The 19,419-nt window shown below is 43.0% G+C and overlaps 1 protein-coding gene across 1 annotated transcript in view; it reads left to right on the forward strand.

Moving 5' to 3' along the window:
- The first annotated feature begins 232 nt into the window (after positions 1 to 232).
- DOCK10 (dedicator of cytokinesis 10) overlaps positions 233 to 19,419 on the forward strand; it is a 163,806-nt gene continuing 144,619 nt past the window's right edge. The window contains exon 1 of the mRNA XM_068407080.1: positions 233 to 352. Coding sequence (XP_068263181.1) covers positions 233 to 352 — 120 coding nt within the window. The remainder of the gene's footprint in view (positions 353 to 19,419) is intronic.

The raw sequence follows: 19,419 nt of genomic DNA on the forward strand, positions 1-19,419 counted from the left end.
GCCTCGGAGCTGCCGGGGCGGGAGTGGGGCCGGCGCTCGGCCGCGGTGCACCTGGCCAGCGAGGGCGCGACGCTCCCCCGAGGAGGGGCTGCGAACTCGGCGGCGGGCGGCCCCCGCCCCGCACACCTCCCCCGCGCGGGGGGGAGCGGGAGGGAAACCCCCAGTTCCGCTTCCTGACGGCGCCTCGGCCCGGGCGCGGAGCGGCGGCCGCAGCGCGGGGCTGCCGGCGCCCATGGCCGGCGAGCGGGCGCGGCGCTTCACGCGGAGCCTGCTGCGGCCGGGGCAGGCGGCGGAGCTGCGGCACAGCGCGGCCTCGGCGGCCGCCGCCGCCAGCGGGCGGCTCCAGCAGCGGGTGAGTGCGGCGGGGAGCGCCGGGCGGAGCGGGGCGGGCAGCGGGCGCCGGCCCAGGTGCGAAGCGCGCCGGGGAGCCGGGGGTGGGGGGACGGGGGCGGCGCAGCGGGCAGCCCCGCGGGGAGCGGAGCGGAGCAGCCTGCGGGCGGCTCGCCGGCCGCCGCGGGTCCCGCTGCGCCTGCTGCCCGCGCCTCCCCGTTTCAGTGCTACGGACGGCTGCTGGCGTCCCTCTCTCCCCTCGGCAGCGAGCTGCGTGCCGTCCTCGCTGGAGTTTCGCCGGTTTTCCTTCCTTTTGAACGAGAGTTGCGCGGGTAGATGCAGTGAAACACGGAGACCTCCGTGTCGGTGCCGAAAGCAGCCGGGGCGCCCGGGGGGACGGGACGGGACCCGAGCGCTGCAGCTCTCCGAGCAGTTGTCAGTCACGTGAGCTGTAGGTACTTCACAGCCCCGATGCTCGTCTGTAACCGCCGCTGCCGAGGTGCGTGTGCGCTCTTGGTGATTTCCACTGGAAACCCCGTGGAAGGGGCCTGGAGTGCCGCAGAAATACAGAGCCTGGTCTTCCGAGTAGCATTCGCTTCTGAAACCATTGCGTGACGCTTCTGTCCCCATGTCTCTCCATCAGTGCAACAGCACAAAAGGACTGTGAACTGTTACCACACTACCTTAACAGTATTTTCTCTCCCCTTCATGTGGTTGTACATAAGAAATTGGCTGATAGGTACGACTGGCAAATTGTTAGGGTTCACAGACAAATGTCTACTAGCCTTTTTGAATCACTAGCCATTCGTGAGTCATTTATCAGCCATGTTTATATTAAGATCCCTTTGGAGTTAAAGCTATGTGTTATGAGAGATAAATGACTCCTTCTTAGATGATTAAGCATATCATTTCTGTGAATCATGTAATTCAGATAAATATTTTCCTCTTCTAGTTTTTCAGGCAGCAGAGTTCATGAAGTAGACTAAAAAGCTGAAAGAGTGAAAGTTGTAAGTGAAATGTCATCATTCATCAAAGTGTACCCCATGCCAGTGCCTAAATGCAATGCACTTTCCCTCTGTATAAAATGGCAAATAATTCTGCAACTATGTTCCCCTAAAGTTAGTGGGCTGCTTTGGTCTTCTGAGGGGTTTTGCCCACTAGAAATGGAGAGCAGCGGTAAAACGGCTGCTCTGCTTGGAGCCAGCAGCCAGTTCGTGCTTCCTAGCTGTCTGTACACCAAATGTGAGTAGTTTTCTCTACTTCACTCGATTTGCAGTGCTTTTGCAGTCCGCTTTGAAGGTCTTCATAAAGCATTTCCAAGCTTCTGACATGTGAAAGCTTTGCAGAAACTTACTTGTCTCTCCTGACTTCCCACAAAGGTTGTACGTGCTATCAGCCAATGTCGTCTTGTGAAGTTTCTCTGCAGCTGTACTGCTGGCAGATTTGCACAGTCCTGCCCTCTGGGCACACAGAGATCAGAATTTGGCCCGATGTCAAATGGGGTATGCTATGCTGATGAAGTTTTGGTGGAGACGTTCTAGAAACCATCACAGTTGGTTTGGGCACTGCCGAGACGCTATGCTGAGTAGTTGTCCCACAAGAGAGTGTGTTTAAGTCTGTATACCATCTAAACTATTGTATTGTCTAAATGCATCCTAAGTATTGTAAATGAAGTTCTATTAGAAGTGTATTTTTCTCTGCTGCAAGAATGCAAAAAAAAAAAAAACAAACCAGAGAACAAGACTGATGAAGCAAATCTGAATTTGATGGTCTGGTTCCCTTGAGGAGAGTAGTTTTTTAAGGTGTTGCTAACAGATCTTAAACTGCTAACTTAAGAATATAGTATTTAATTACTGCTCATACATTTGAGTTATATTTTATTGTATCTGTCTTTAAAACATCAAGACTTTGGTTGTGGGGCAGCAAATATTGTCTTCTACTTCTGTGAGTCTGACTTCCTGTTGACTGACGAAACGTACTGGTGCTGGAATTCATTAGGACTTTTGATTCTGTATCTGAGGCAAACGCAGTCAGGTCTGCAAAGATGGTCTTTTAAAGATACTGAAGTTTAGATTTGAAGATGCCAGGCCAAATTCTGGTTTCAGTTATACTGCTCAGTGGGAGCACTTAGGGACTTCCAGATGTTACGTTTTATTCACCAGCAGGCACAATGGTTCTGAAGTCTGGGTTGCTTGCTGTGATGAATATGTATGGCTCTGGGAAACTTACTGAAGTTAACATCTTTTTACCATATTTTTGGGTTACCAGTAATGTTGCCTGTGAAAGGGAAATTTTTATAAAGTACCTTATGCTGAGGACTCATGCCAGAGTACAAAGCTGTTATCTTCAGAGTTAAATCTTTTCTAGCTACGTTAACTGAGAATGAGCAGAATTAACCATTGTATCTTGGCTAATAGGCAGAAGACCCCTGGGCAGCCGTAACCAGGGTTGCTGGCTGTCCATAGCCAGGTTTGGGGCTGCTACGGGGAGCTGCGATGTTCTGTGCTGAGCAGCAATCGTTGCTTCTGGATGCGTAACGTAGAGAGCTGGAGCTGGCAGGTCTGTTGAGATGTGTTTTCCAGGGAGGCTCCTCTGGCCTCTGTGCCTTGCACGTGGGATGCTGGGGTGGCACAGGCATTGCGGTAGGGCTGTTGTGTTGCTATAGTAGACAAGCCCTGCAGGACCTGAAATTTCTGGCTGAACTTGTACTGACTTTTTTGTACCAGAAGTGAATATTCTTGCAGGAGAGAAAAATCTGATGTATTCAGTGAGGTGCATTGGTTCTCATCGCGTTTTGCTCGGGTGTGTTCACGCCTTATACTGCAGTTATACTAAATCTGGCTTGTGTTGGAGTGTCCTGAAAGTTGACACAGATGCTGTCAAGAGTCTGCAAACCTCTGGCTGCTACAAAGTAGGGAAACTGTGAAGGTGTAAAGAATTAAGTGTAAGGTGTAAAGAATGGAGCCTTCTGGTACTGCCTTTGTGTATGTCCTGTACTGAATTGCAGCTGGGCCTCTGTCAGCAGGATTTGTAACAGCACCTGCAGTAGGGATTCAATCGTGTCTTAGCAATTTGGTGAGAGCCTAGTGATCAAATGCGTGTTTGACATTATCTGTCTTAGAGAAAAGTGGACTGTTGTGTCTTTTAGCTCTTTACTGTCTTCAAATATATTGCTTTTTCTTTTGTGTACTTTACCTTTCCTTTTGCTCATATTCATTTAATACATGAAAAACAGTTACTAGTATTCAGCACAAAAATCTGTTTGTATAAAGAAAAAAGTGTCAGTGTAATCAGGAGAAAGGGGATGGCAGAAGTAAGGATGTTTATCATTTGGTGTTACATTGTGTAAGAGAGGAACTTCTGTAGTGCCCTGAAAGATAGAAAGTGGAAGAAACAGAGGTTGAGGCGTATGTGTGTATCTTGTTGGTAGGGGGTAGTAGCTGTGGTGCTTTGGCACAAGTAACACATTCTATATTAATTACCTAACTCTTCAGCAGGTGGAGGGAGTGATACTATCAGGTGTTAATAGTGTGTGGCAGTAGTTCAGGTTGTTTCCATAAGTGCCTAGTTAAGCTTTCATGTAGAAAAGGCAATTCACCAACCTAGTCAGTGAAATAGATCAGCATCATCTAGAAGGTAAATAATTTATTGTATTTTGAAACTTTGTTGTGAAATTCTTTGTCTCTTCTAATAGAAAAGGCTTGTTTGAAAGTTGCTTTATGAACACTCACTCCCACTGCCGAGGAAAGCTGAATAGCTATGCACAAGAAAGGGAAATTAGTATGTCCCTTGCTTCGTTTGTGTCTGTAGCTGCAGCAGTATTTCACTGGAAGTTTTCAAAATAGGGATGGGCCAGTCAGTGCTTCTAGAAATCAGCTTGCTAGCTGCTTAGCTAATGCTAAACTTCATGTTATGCTGTTATTTCCAGATCACAATTAATTTGGCTAAGTACTGCTGGCTGCAGTACTCATCCTCTGCGTAAAGTATTGTGACACTGTTTTTATAAAAGAGCTGCGGGGGGTCTTGCTGCTCATCTCTCTTCCATACTGAAACAAGTTAATAGCAGTCTGGAATTGGGCTGCTGCTCCAAGTGTCTTTTTTTTTGGCAGGGGTTTCTCTCCATCACACTGCAGCCAAGCACAGCGAGTTGTGGTGTCCAATGACCTCGTACTGGCTGTCTCTCTCGAGTGGAAGGCTGGATTACATGGCTTTCTCTTCCCCACAAAATGGGTTTCTCTCCTTGTTATTTTACCTGGGGCCGCTGTAATTCCTCCCTGAAAGAACAGATTTCATTTTTTTCCAATGTGTATTTTTATGTGGTATGTTCTTTACAAATAGTAAAGTCTCTATTTATATTGTAGTTGTATATTTCTGGTTTTGGGCAGGTAATGAACTCTTGGTGGGGTTTGTTTGGTTTTTTTTTTGTGACTCCAGTTGTGTGTTGCAGTCTCTCAAGAGTAATGTATATTGTTTACAGCCTCAAAGAGAGTGCCCACTGCCTTGGTACCCTGGATAATAACAACAGAGCTTTAACTGTGCTTGTGCTGTAGGATCATGTTGTATGGCCTTTTCTCATTACGTGGCCATGCTTCAATTGGACTTCCATGTTGAACATCAGGCCAGTGAATGAAATTACACTGAAAACTTCATTTGTTGAGAAGGTACAGTGTTAACTGAGCTATTCCAAAGACAGAAGCTGGACTGTGAAAGGCTCCTTTCTTCTGAGGATATTCTGATGTCTGCTGTTTGTCCAGGGTGAACCAAAGTAAGGCACTTATACAGACACTGAATATACCATGGTGCTGTATGCAAAATAGACTGTGTGGCTGTATATATGTGTACATGCACAGTCTTCACAGGCCAGCTACTAGATTTTTGTCTATTTCCCTGCAGACTTCTTAATGTATGGACTCTTCCTTATTTTGTGTTTTCTTTGGTTAAGGCCAAGGTGATAGCCTGGTGAAGTAATCTTAAAAGCACATATATAGAGTGAAAGCCTCATCCCATTTTGATGGTTGAGCGGAGAGAGAGTTTATTGATGGCGCAGCCGTAAGGCAGTACTATCTGCGGTCTAGAGCTGGTGATTCTGCTTTTGTGAGCCTTTGCATTTGAGATGAGTTATGGTTTGCTCAGGGCGGACAACTTGTCAGGCATACTTGGGATGTTAGCAACCTTCTGTGAATGCAGTGCAATACTGAAGTATTAAACAAATTGTTTATATTTGTATTTTACCTGTGAATCTGTATTCCAGAATTTATCTTCCAATTAATATCCCATGCAATGTCCCTTACCTGTTCAAAGATAAGACACACGTGATTTGCAAGTAGTCTCCTTTCTCAGCAACTTTTTTGTTTTGAAGTGTCTGACAAGTAATTTTGTAGCTGTTTTTCAGTTGGGATATCCCAAGGACACTTGCAGTGGTGTGCCCCTGACAAGGATCTGATCGTTTTCAGCTGGCTGCTTATCCCAGATGTAAGGGCAAACCAAGCAAAGGGCACAGGCAAGAATGCACCGCTTGCACATTCTCCAGCTGCTAGGCTCCCTCCTCTGCAGGCGGACAAAGAGGCCAAAGTCTTCTCCTGAGCAATTCTAGGAACTTCATCTGAGGCTGGCAGTGGGGATTAAATTGATGCAGAAATGAGGAAAAGGAGATAAGGGAAGAGAGCCTCAGAGAGGGTGGAGACAGAGAAGGGAAGAAAATGGTTTAGAAAGAAGTTAAAAGCATTGGAGAAAATGGGGGAGAAGAGAAAAGACTTTGTGGGGAAAGAGAGGCTGAAAAAGATGATAAAACGAAGGAAAGAAATGAAGAGAGCTGCAAGGAAGATTCGTCAGGTTGGTGAATAACTCATACAAATAAGCCCTTAATATGCAACCCCAGGCAGTCATTTAGTAGGTAGGGAGACCTAGGCACTCGGAGTTAAACGCAGAGTTTTTGCTGTTGTCTTGAATCTGTCACTTGACTAACGCTTTGTTTTAAATTCAGGGGAAGTGAGTCATCTTGAGTAACTCAAAATGCTCTCAGTTTATAGAAACCACATTAAGTTTTTTCCCCTTGCTTACAAGATTAACTAAGGGGTCTGGGGAGGGAGAGAATGAACAGCAGTAGAAAAGAGAAGGAGAATCTGGAAAATTAAGCCTTGTGCTGGCTTTGGAGGAGGACGGTTGTGCAGAGAGAAGGTTTAATATTGTGGTTTATAACAGGCACTTCTGCAGCGAGTATGTCACTTCCAGAAGTCAAAACATGTTTCTAACTTTTCTAGCACAAGGTCAAAAGGCTATGAAATGGTGACACAGATGTGATTATTACACAAACAACAAAGACTTACTTGCAGTGTGTGTAATGTTTCCAGTTTAGGATTGCCTGCATTTCACAGAACTCAATAATAATTTTCTGAAGCTAAACTATATTGTTTGTCTCTTCTATACCAACTGTGCATTCTTATATTAGCAAATGCCAACTTTATCCCTGTTTTTGTTGATAAGAAAAACAAAACACGAGGAGCTAACTGCCCAAGATCTATAGTAAGAGCCTTAGAACGATTGTGTCCGAGTTCATCCCTGTCATGGGCTGTCCTGCCCCATATGGCTGAATAGTTTACCTGGCTGTTAAGACTGTTTCATAGTCTGCCCCACTATTCTCATTGCTCTCATGGGCGGTTTTTTCCCTCTCCTGAAAAATGTAAGAAAACTGAGAGCTGCCTGCCCTTTGTGGGCTTGCTTAGTGTAAGTGACTTCTGCTCACGTTGTGCCTTCCTGGGCAGAGCACAAACAGGCTCCAAATAGCTGTGGAATAAGAGGGCACCAAGCTGCATTGGTGCTGAATGGTGATGTGTGTCAGTGAAGCCTTCCCGAGCTGTTCTCCTACAGGAGAAACTCAGGAGATTTTTTTTCTTCTCTTTATTTCCCACCCCTCCCTCCTCCTTTATTTTGTAGATTGGGCTCACAATGCATTAGTCTCTTATTTTTTTCCCCTCCATGTCAATGATACATAATTACAACCAAAACACATTGCTTAAATATATTTTTAGTAGATTACTTGTCACCTCTGGTACAATTTTTTTCCCTATTATACACACAGGCAAGAGGCTGATGTTGCTTTTTTGTTCTTAAATTTTACTTAGCACTTTACAAATACAGGGAGAGAGTTCCCTTGGAGCACTTGGGATGGTGCTGCCCAGCTTCTCCTCCCCAACTTGTACTCTGGGAGTTAACATCCAGCCTCTTTGCTTGGGTACTGCAGTACTACTATCCAGCTGGAACCCAAATACTACATGTTTTGGAACACAATGTAATGTTTTGAGATGACATAATATAAATGTGCTTTAAGCTTGTATAAAAACACATCAGATGAGGAAATCTGGATACATTTGAGACATGCATGGGTTCGTACTGTGCAGACAGCAGTTCGAACTGTAGCTACCGTCATTAGGATCCCAGGCAAATACAGGGAAATGGAGATGGATGCCTCCTTCCAACAGGACTTTTCTGCTGCCTCTCTGAAACAAGGTTTTCTCTCTGCAGCCTACAAAAAAAAAAGTTCAAAAATTGAAAAGATACACTGCATTACATTGTAAATTACTAATTCATTCATTATTAATTAACAGTTAGCTTACTACTACATTTTCTTCCCACTATTGCTGTTGTACAGTTGTTATTATATGCATTGTACAGAAATTTAGTGAGCTGTCAGCACTGTAGTGATTTTTCTTAATTCTGAGTGTAGTTCTTCACTTCTGACTTCATGGTGTGTGGAGGAAGTACAAAGCGATTCTGTCGCTGAGTCTGAAGTGGGCTTTTCAGCTTTGAGACTAATGTTGGCTGACTTAAAGCAAACATGATTCTAGGTTACTTTGACATGTTGACCTAAATTAAATGATGTAGACATAATGAAATTTAATGAATGCAATGGAGTTGGATACAATAGAGGAAAAAAAAAGCTTCCTTTTTTAAGTTACTGTTTATCAACAACAGTAGTACAGAAATGTTCTCTCTGAAACTGGAAGGGCTAGGTATGGTTAGCATAGCAAAAAGGAAAAAAATCTTTTTTTATTGTCTCTGGTTTTGGTTAGCCATAGTGGATTTTAGTTTTTAAACTGTCATCATTTAAATGCATTGTTTGCCCATGTATGTTTTCTGCTAGATGTACCTGCTTTTGCAACTGTGAGTAGGCTGATGTATGTCAGCTGATTTTGAGGAGTGTGCTTCTAATTCATAGGCAAGAATGAAATTCTGGACTCTCAAGTGCCTCATACGTGCCCCTGCATTTCCTAGGACTAAGTTAAAGGCTCACCATGTGGGGAGCACAGCGGCTCTGCAGAGACAACACCTAGAAACATCTTTTATCCAAAAGGTGTCTGGAACACTTTAACAATAGGTTAAATTTGTGTTTTGATGCAAGTTCCTCAGTGATCTTTGTTCTAGATCGGGTTTTTTCTTGTTTTGTGGGGAGAAGTTGGCCTGGTTTGGAGAAAATACACTTCTAAAGTGTGAGAAGCTTCTCCTGTGATTTGAGTTTTTGCCAGGCTCTGGGACAATTTTGCGGGGTTTGTAAACCTTACTGGATTTCAAATCCAGCCCTTCACACTCAAATTCCTCTGACTTCCAAAAAATTATTCATTGAAATTCAAACCAGAGTTTTGTATTTTGCATGAGTTAGAGGAATTTTTTAAGAGCTATGGGCGGTTACCGGCAGTTTTCCTGTGACACCTTTACTGATTCTTTGTATTTCTTCTTGATAATAGGATTAATTCCTCTTGCCTTTCTCTCTCCTGGTCTGTTTCCTACATTTGCTCTGTGACTAGAGTTAATGCAATATAGGACCAGTACAAAGTTTAGCACTTGAATGCTCTGAAGTACAGCCTAGTTGGGGCTAACATGGGCCACTGCCCCTGTGTGCCTGTGATGCTGGGCACAAGCCCTGCTTTTCTCGCACCTCCCTGCTCCTTGCCCCGTTGCCCCTTCCTCCTACCCATCAGCTGTTTCCATGCCGTTCCCTTTCTGCCCCAGACACACTCTCTGTTCTCTCTTATGTCTAGTTTATGTTGGATTTTTTGACAGATCCTCTCCACTGTGTGGATGGTTTGAAACTCTAAAGAAAGGTTTCATGTCTCTATTTTAAATGCATCCTCCCTTACTTCCTCTCAGCTTTGACACAGGCGTGACGCATGTCTGTTCTTGGGGCATTAAAGTTAGTGTCATGGGAGAAACTGGACTTGTTTCATCATTGGCATCTATGATGGCATTGTTTGGTATTAAATGTGTTTGTAGAGTGTTTATACTTGTGCAAGAAGTATTTGCCTGGGAGTGGGGTGGGGGAAGAAATTTGGGACTTTCTACTGCCTTGCAGGGTGTCTGAGCAGGAACAAGTGTCTTCATCCTGACCCTTGCAGGCTCCTGACTCCTCACTGCGGGTGTGCTTGGTGCTGCTGCAGCTGGGAGGGGGGGAAAGGAGCACACTGGGGTGCTCTGGTTTGCAGATGATGTGTCCCGAGGGGTGCATGACAGAACAAGTTTTCTGGGAGAAGGGACTTGAGGAGAGACAGCAGGAGGACTGCTCTGGTGTCTTCTGGCCACAGTGGCATGTAATGGTGCCTCGGTGGCTTCTAACCCTGAAACTGCTTTTTCCATCCCTTTCTTCTGCTGTGAGACACTTGTTGCTGCTTCCTTCGTATCCTCTCTCCACCCCATGCCTTCTTGCCCTTTTAGCCCTGTACAAGCTCTGGCAGCCCCAGTGGAGAGTCCAAGCCAAAAAGTCAGCAGAACAGAGAAAGGGAAGGCTACTTATGGCCAGATATTGTGTAAAATGTATGTGCAGTTTGAGGGAGGGAAGGATCCAGTCCTCCATATGCCCCTTCTCTCCCCTTTGGAAGCAAATATAGCACTCCTTTCCATGCTATGAGTAGACACAGGAGAAAGTATTCAGAGCTTGTTGAGTCTTAGAGTGAAAGTGATGGGCTGAATTTGGCCAGGGGGCTATTGGTTGGACTGGGCTAGTTTAGACAATAAATGATCTTTGGAGTCTGTCCCCTGCAAGAGCTTTCTCCGTTGGTGAGCAAGTACCATGGCACATGCCAGGCTTGATGTCTTTTGTTAGGAATGCCTCTGTTGAATTTCACAGGCCATAAATTAACTTGTGGTATTTGTAGCAGTATCAGTCTCTCTTTGAAGATAGACGTGTGCAGCCTTTTTCCTGGTTGCTTTTTTTTTTTTTCTTTTTCATTAGAAGAGCCTCAAAAGTGGTCTTAAGTCTCAAAAGTGGTTCAGGGGCCAAAACTTGGCCATCCTTGGGATGGAACTGTTGCATGGCTTTGAACTTTTAAGCTATGCTGAACAAAATACAGGAAAGTGCATGGTACAGAACAACTGTGTGTTGACAGGGAGAGACCTTGGGAAAACAAGTCCTGGGTCACACCTCTGATTCTGCATGCAGAGAGAAAGGGAGTGATGAGTAAGTATTAAAAACAGTAATGAGCAGACTTTGATATTTATTCCAGAATATCATGTGGTCTGTATCTTTTGTATTCACATATTTGCAATGCATACTAAAATATGTGCTGAGCTGTCATGTCTCCATTGTCAGTATATAGACACACTTTTTTCCTTTCCATTCATGTGTAGCAGGTGGACTTCCAGCAGCAAATAAAGAGCAATTACAGTAACAATGCAGAAGTGAAATATCATACACAACTCTCATCTGAAAGCAAATTACTAAAAAGCATCTGCCTGTTCCAAAGCTCACGTCTACCTTTAACCATCAGTTGCCTTTTACATGGGTAACAGTTGTTTTTCTCTTTGAGCTGTGTGATTGTACGGTGCTTATGTTCTGCTGACACCATTTCATTAAACAGCTAAAATCGCAAACACTGATGGAAACTAAGTCGTAGAACATTAAGTAGAATTGAATGATACTGATCTCTTCAGTGCTGCATGAATTTATCCTCATAGCTTCCCCAGAATCAATGAGAACTGTTTTGGAGGTTAGTTAGGAGAACTTACTAAATAGAAATTCAGGAGATACGTGAGCAGAAATTTAGCTTATCCTCTTTCCTGATCAAATAATAACCTGTGGTTTAACAGCAACATTAGGAAATCCCTAATATACACCAAAAAAGTTGCAGTCTAGGGAGATGATAACTGTTCTTCAGGTGTCTTTCAGAAACCTTGTGCTCCTTCTTTTTATATTTCAAATACATACCCAAGCGTTCATGTCGTACTGTAGACTTTGGAAAAGAATTGGAGCTCATGAAACACAGCAAATCAGAGTGGCTTAAGTCTGCTCATTTTGGAAACAGAAGAAAATGGGATTTTTTTTTTTATGTAGGAATGGTAGCTCCATGCTGTGGATGTTGGCAATAAAATACTTTTTGCCTTCTGTATATCCTTTCTCCAGAAAGGGTAAGGGGATAACTGTTTGCAAACCGGTTTCAGGTGGAAGTTACAAGTTAATTTGTGTCACAGAGAGCAGGATGAGCAGGAGTGCAGCAGGACATGAGAACTGACATGCCTTGGTATGAGGTTTATCTCCTTTTTTTCCTTTCCGAAGTTTTTCTTGCAATGCGAACCCTTCAAATTGACTAGGTGTGGCCTGTATGTTGCACTTAAATATTATCTTACTCTCATTTCTTCATTCCTGTATCTACCCACTCCTTGCTTTGCTGCCCTTGCCCCTTCCAATCCTCAGCCCTTGTTGCTCTTTGTGTCTGTCTCCCACTTGTCTCTGAGCCTCCATTAATGCCCCTCTGTATGCAGGGAACAGTATGTCAGTTGTCTGTCAGGCACCCTATCTTTGCTTGCCAGCCACGCAATCTTAAAACCTACTTCTTCCAGGAATTTTCCTTGCCAGTTCTTCAGATGGATAATCTCTGTGCTCCTTCTTGTCACTGAACAGCTATCCTGTGTCGTTCTGTCTAGCCATGCCTCTCACCCCCATACTGTCAATGCATAGTCTTTGGGTTTGGTAGTATGCCGCTCTCCTAGCTTTAGTCTGAAGTTTTACATTAAACAAATGGTTTTGTATAGATAATAGCTATTTGAATGACTGTTCACTAGATAAATTATAATTCAAATAATAGGTAGTAACTCTTCTTGAAACAAGAACTTCTCTGCTATGTCTGTTTCCTTAAAGAGTTTCTATATCAGTGGTTCCCTGTTCAGTACGGTGTGGAAGATGATGCAATGTCCTGATGAGTGAGTGTATCAATAGATTTATACATATTTTTAAATAGACTTAAGTAAATAGGTAGCTGCCAGGGGTAACATCTGTTTCCTTGGAATAATGTGGCATGTGTGTTTTTTTGGGTTTTAAGCAGAGATACTTGGCATTTAAATTCCGTGCTGATGGATACTGAGATGTGCTAGAACGAGTTGTAAGGGCCGCTGTACTTGGGGTTTGTTCCCCGACACTTCTGGGTCTCTGTTTCCTACCACTGTTACCCAGTATGCTTTTCAGAAGAGCCTGACTCCTAATCCTAAAGGATCTGACAGGGATTCAGATTTGAAAATGTGAGGGTTTTGTATTTTGGGGAAGTGTTTGTGTGATAAAGAGTGGGAGTCAGCAAACGACTTACAATTGGAGCTTGAGAAGCTGAGGTATAAAACCTGAATGCTGCAGCAATGAGGGGATGCTTCTTAATGTGGCTGCTCACCCACGGCTCCAGCCAATGTAGCTGGGTCTAACGTCGCCCCAGCAGAATCTCTTGAATCTGTCTTGCATAGCTTGTGTTGCATCTGGTGAGCCTTGGTTGTGTTGCCGGTGCGGAGGTGAAGGCGAATGTGCTTTAAGAGTGGTGATAAGAGGAAGATCACTGTCAAGGAGCAGCAGCAAAGTGGACCTTGCCGTTTTGCCCTGAAAACACAGCTGCAGTTTTACAAAAGGACACGTATCCACTGACTGTTGACAGTTAAAAGGGTGAAACTTTTAAAAAGAAGTCCTTATATGTGTGGTTGTTAATAGTTTAAAATACAAGAATTCGAGGAATGAAAACTAAAGAAATGAAAAGAAATCTGAATCTTCCCTCATGTGTTTCCTTCTTTCCCCCCCCGCCTCTCCCCTTCCTCCCTCCCTCTTTATTTGCTTGGAGGCTTGAATCAGTGGAAGTAGATATATTTTCATGTCATCCTACAGTACTTGGGTAGATGATACCAAATGAGAATATTTAGGGACAAGAAGATCATCTTTTTCATTGTATTTCAGTTGTGGCTGTTAAGGCTGAGCCTTTGGATCACTAATGTCTGGAGCAGCCTGGAAATCTGCCTATTTGTGTTTCATTTGCTGTTCTTTGGGGGTTGTGTGTGAGGGGGGGTGTGTGTGTTATGTTTTGGAGCATGTGTCTTTTTTTTTTTCTTTTTAAAGTCCAGTTACATGCTAGGTTTTGATTCAACAGCTTCATGTGCTGACAGAACTGTGCCTCAAGGGGAACCACTTTGAGATGGGTGCCTTCAATACCAAAAGCCTAGAACCTCAGCACACCATTCGCCTCTAATTCGTGTTTATGAAGATTTTTTCCTTTCTTCAAGAAAAATACACAAGAGTAATAGCTTATGATTTCATTCAGTTAATTGGTGTTAACATATATATGGCAAAAAAGATAAGGCAGAATGACAGTGGTCTGATTCTTTTTGCCTGTGTCAGAGCTCCAGGTGTTCCCCATAACCAGCATGCCAAACAGATCCTGCTATCGTTAGCTAACCAGGAGAATTTTAAAATATTTTTCTCTGTCTTAAGTGTACAAAAATAAACAAAAATTGAACCATGACTAAGGAATGATACTTTCTAATTGTTATTATCGTGGGCTCAGCTTAGGAGATCTTTTAGTTTTTTCGTGTCTGTCTGTAAGATAACAGTAGTAAAAACCAGCAAAGTGGAAGTGCTAACGGTACAACTGCTTTTAGACAGTTTGGCAGGAAACACTGTTTCCTGTTCTGTTTGATGTTCTGTTGACTTTCTCATAAATATTAACCCATCTGGGGCTTCAGCATTTGTTGGTACAGTGGGATAGACAACATCAGTAACAGCCAAATTTAAATATCTTTGTCGCTTTAAGTAGATTGAGCAGACTCTTGTTAAAAAAGACAGAATTTCCCATGAATTCTTTTGATTGCAGTGTAACATCTTCAGATCTCTATCTGTATAGTCAAGCTGGAAAGCAGGATTAGATTTACCTTTAAAGTATGGGCTCATACAGGTGTGGTTTGCCCTTCTGAGTCGGGCTACAGCTTTCAGAAGTTATGTGTCATAGGCAGATGCTAGCACTCCTAAGTCAAATAATAGTTGTAGTGCCATTTGATGATGTGCTTCCCAGATCACCGGATAAATCTACACGTGGAGTAGGATGATGCATCCATCTTCTCCATTACTTTCGTGAGATGCATTGTACCCTTGTCTCTTGAAACCCCAAGCAAGGGCTATCCACAGTCCAACGGTAGCAGCAATACCAAGGTAGAGGTGAACCTCCCTTAACCTTTCACCATGCCTGTTTCTCTTGGCTGACAGTCGTGTGAACACTGGTTCAGCAGGATGTCTTTACTTAGGGTAGTACCTCCTACTATGGTGCAGCAGTCTTTCATGGCGGGCATTCAAGCTTGTGGTTTTTTCAAATCAGATGCTGATACATGAGATTTGAAAGGCAGAGGGTGCTGAGATCTGCTGATAAACTTGTGCTGGGTGGAGAACACGGTCTTTAGGTGTCTCACTTGAAACGCTGTGGCTTCCATTTCCCGGTGCTTATGTATGCCACCAGCAATCTGCCCCAGCGCTCTCCTCAGTAAATTACCAACCTGATCTTTTGTGAAGAGTAGTCGTGTTGAATTTAGCATTACTACATCACGAGTAAGACACTGATACTGAGAGTAATTGTAACCGAGTCCACCCTTATGCCTGACAGTGTGTGTTTAGTTGTGTGTATATGCCTTATTTAGATGTAACTGTTCCTAATTTGCTCAGCTGCTTGATAAAAGCATAAATGACAGCTAGGTGAGAGCTCTTCTGTTGGCTGCAACTCTGTGTTGCCATGAAATCGTTGTAACATTACATATAAAGAGATAAATTATTGTTAACTTCTGACTTGAATCTAATTAGAGCACTAATTATATGTTGGAGTAAATTTCAACAGAAATGAACAGTTGTTATCTCTGTATCTTAATTTCTATCAAAATTTTAAGATAAAGTTGAGAATTTTTTTCCTTGGTGTGAAAAAGGGGGTATGTTTAAAGGGAATCTATGTATCATCATGTATTCACTTGGATATCACATGCTCTAATGAAAGCTTTGGCAGCATAGACAACCAGAGTGTCTAATTCCTCAAAAAACAATAATAAAACAACCTTTATGGTTAAAGTTCCAGTGTGTAGTCTGTAACATTTAAATTATTTACTTAGGCATTTGCACTTTTTCAGCTGGAGTTACTTAAGAGCATAAGCCTGTTGAATGCCCAGCTGCCAGCAGATCAAGGGAGTGGTCCGGGAAGTGGGTCATCTATTTAAAAATCTAATTGCATGTTCAGCACAATTAGAGAACTTGATTTTTTTTTCCCCTGAAATAAGTCAATACATTTGTAAGCGTAAATAATTACGATTTCTTGAAAAAGCACAATCTGTCTGCTTTGTTCTTTATTTCCTACTGGGATTGAGAAGCCCTGGAAGACTAAATAGAGAAGAGGTCAATGTTTGGGTACTACCTAAAATTACTAGGATCCCTTGGAAGTTCATTTGAGATGTGTCATAATAGAGAATGACATCACTTCTGTTATATACTAGATCTTTTTTTTTTTTTTTTTTAGTAATGCTCTGAAATAGTTCTACAAGAACAGGATTTTTTAATAAATATCAGTTAATTAAAAAAAAGTCAACAGCAGATATGATTAAGACTTTAATAATAAAAACAAATGACTTGCAACCAGACATTTCAGTCAGTGAGAATGAAAACTCTTTGCACATATGTATTTAGCTCATAGTTTCTACTCATATTTTAATCTCCTTTGGAGTTCAGTATTAATCTTTCAAAACACACATGTTACTAATCAAAATATTATTCTTCTAAAGATTTTTGCCTGAAATACCAACCAGAAGACATATGTTTTCAGAGACTGTGTTACAGCTTAACAAATACACACCAAACAACTTATAGTTGGGCTGGTTTTGCTAATTTTATATTTAGATGAATAAAGAGCCCTGTGGATGTGAATGTTAATTGATACCAGCAACTCAGGTTCATTAGATTTGGGTTTTGTACGATTTTATTCTCTTCTGGAGTTCAAGTAAAAGAAAGGGAGTGAAACCCTGACAAGAGACATGAAATGAAAAACACATGTTGCACAGAAAAGCTGTCCAGGGGACAGAACACCACAGCGTCGCTCATTAGATGCTAAAATAGCTGTTGCTCAGTTTGATATAGTGAGCACATTATTGTGCTGTGGAAAAAGCAAAGCAAGATCATTTCTAAAAAGCGCAGCATGCTTTTTTGTTGTCTTGTTTCGCCTTTTGGGGTGCTTTTTCCTTTCCATGGTGATAAGGGCAAACCCGTGGTTTTTGGGCACTTCCATAGGTGGGGCATGAGAGGCAGCAGAGGAGCTGTGTATGAGCTGCGCCAGGTGTGTCCCTTCTGAAAGGGCTGCGACATCCCACTGAGGGCTGTTGGTCTGAGGGACCTTGTGGTTTTTGCATGCTGTTACATGGGTGGTCTCATTCCTCCATTATACAGCTTGGACTTACTGGCTCTAGTGTAAAAGGAGGTGGGATATGAGCCTCCCTGAGGTTTAGATCTGCTAAGAAAGGAAAGGGTTTGGGGCTAATCAACCCATCATTGTAATCAAGAGGATAACTTCTGTTGTATGATAGTAGCTGGCACTACATGCCCACAGATTCCGTTCCTGTGAAATGGCTTGTCTTGAGGAGAGTGATGTTTATGCCAGTAGGATTCTGTGTAGGAGGATTTCTGTGTGGAAATTAATGATTTGCCCTGTGTGCTTTAGCCCCAGAAATGTCATGACTAGGACATACATGACATGATCAAATGGGGAAAGGCTGCTTGGTTTGCTCTCCCTGGACCTATCAGGTTTGAGGGGTTTTTTTGAGCAATATATAAAACAAACAAAAAACCCAAGACCCTTCCTTAAGATTTATAGTCTGAAGAACTTCAGAGTCCTGATTCTTAGCTGCTTTATTTTGGGAAAAACTGCCACTGGATTCTTGGCACTGATAAGAAAAAAAGGATCTGAAGCCACATTATTATACTGCTAGTGGAAGTAATCCATATTCTTCTTGTGGGATCTTTCCTGTCAGATAAAAGGATACATCTGCAGCTGCTCTGTTTGGGGGAGCAGGGTGATGGCACCTCAGCATCTGAGACAACACAGTTTTTGCTGGCCCCTGTGTGTACAAATTTTACTTTGCATTTGCTTCTTACTTTATCTACGTTTTGTGCCTCATTTTCCATTTTGCAGCTGCAGAAGCTTATGCTCGGAAATGGAATGAGATTGTTCCTTTTGGTTCCTTGCTCCTGGCTGAACTCTTTGCTTATGGAGCCTCAAAGTGAAATTGCCTTGAAATATTAAGCAGGGATTATGCAGCTGACTTAAAGCAGCCTGATTGGGGGCCTCTTTTGCTCATTTCTGTGTCAGGTTAGAAAGAGAGCCTTCTGCAAAGTGAAATTGTATGGCCTAAATGGCCGGTTTGTAGCCTCTTGTTCTTGTCTTTGTGCTAGCCTTTGACTTAAGTAGCTCTTCCACTTCGGTCATGTTTAGGGCTCTCCCAGACAGGGCACAACTTCAGGCTCTCCTTTGCTAGGCTGAATAAGCTGTGTTCTTATACAGTCATGGAATAACTTATTTTGGAGGGAACTTCTTGAGGTTGTCAAGTCCATCTCCCTGCTCAAAGCAAGTCCAACTAAATAAGGTTACTCAAGCCCTTGTCCAGTCAAGTATTGAGACTCTCCAAAGATGGAGATCCCCCAGTCTCTGTGGTGTGCTGTTCAAGTGTTTAACCACCCTTCATGGTGAAAAACTTATTTTATTGTATTTAATTGAAATTTCCCTTGTCGCACGTTCTGTTCATTGTGTCTCATCCCTTGCCAGTGTATCTCCAAGAACAGTCTGTCTTCTCTAAACCCTGCTGCTAGGTAAGGTATAGAAGGCAAGATTTCCCATCAGCCTTCATTTCTTAAGGGTGGACAAACATATTTTCTCAGCATTTCCTCATATGTTGCGTCCTTCAGCCTCAGTTTATCCTGATGACCTTCTACAAGACTCGATCCAGTGTGAAGTAGACTTGTACTGGGTAAGTGAGAACCAGACACTCTCTTCAACACATTCATTCCCTCGTCATGTTAGCAGGTCTTTTCTGCAACTGGTTCATTCTTCAAGGTGGCCAGACCTGTTCGTGCATTCTCAGTGATGTCTCACCAGGGTATTCATGTCACTACTATTAAATATAGTAGCGTAAGTACTTCCTTTGCTAGAGATACCTTGCATTATATCCAGGACTACAATGAACTCTGCTCGTGGAGGTGTCAGATCAGTAGTTGATGATCATTTTGGCGCTGGCCAGTGCTTCCAGCTCTTTCCTGTTTATTTTCAGCTGCTGAACTCACAGCTTGCAGCAGAAATTCTTATCTTCAAGGCATTTGATGTTTTGAATTAAAAATTTATTAAATTAACCTGGAATGCTTTAGGCAGCTAAAATTCTGGCTCCCTGGGACAGGCCATCATTCTTGTGAGGGAGTTTGGAAACGGGTTCCTTGGCCTGAAAACCTGGAAGCCACTTGTGTGCGCAGAGCCACGTGGGAATTGCTGCTGATCTCTGTCACTTGCATAATCTGAATCCAAGGCAGGTGTTGGATACTCTCTTGTCCTGTCAATCTGGCAAGAGGAAGGATACCAAACCTGGCAGGCAGGAGATGAGCCAGTTTAACCTCTCTGGCCTGACTTCATAGGCAGGAAAAAAAAAAGTGTGGTGTTTTTTTTCATTTTTAATGCAGATAAATAAAAAATGAGCTTGGCTCCCAGGTGGTTATTCTAAATGCTGACATACTAAAGAATGGGAGACCGCTGGAAAGCTGTGACCTAGGTGGAGATGCTGTCAGAGTTAACTGTGTCT

This window comes from Nyctibius grandis, chromosome 8, assembly GCF_013368605.1.
Source record: "Nyctibius grandis isolate bNycGra1 chromosome 8, bNycGra1.pri, whole genome shotgun sequence".
NCBI classification, from domain to species: domain Eukaryota; kingdom Metazoa; phylum Chordata; class Aves; order Nyctibiiformes; family Nyctibiidae; genus Nyctibius; species Nyctibius grandis.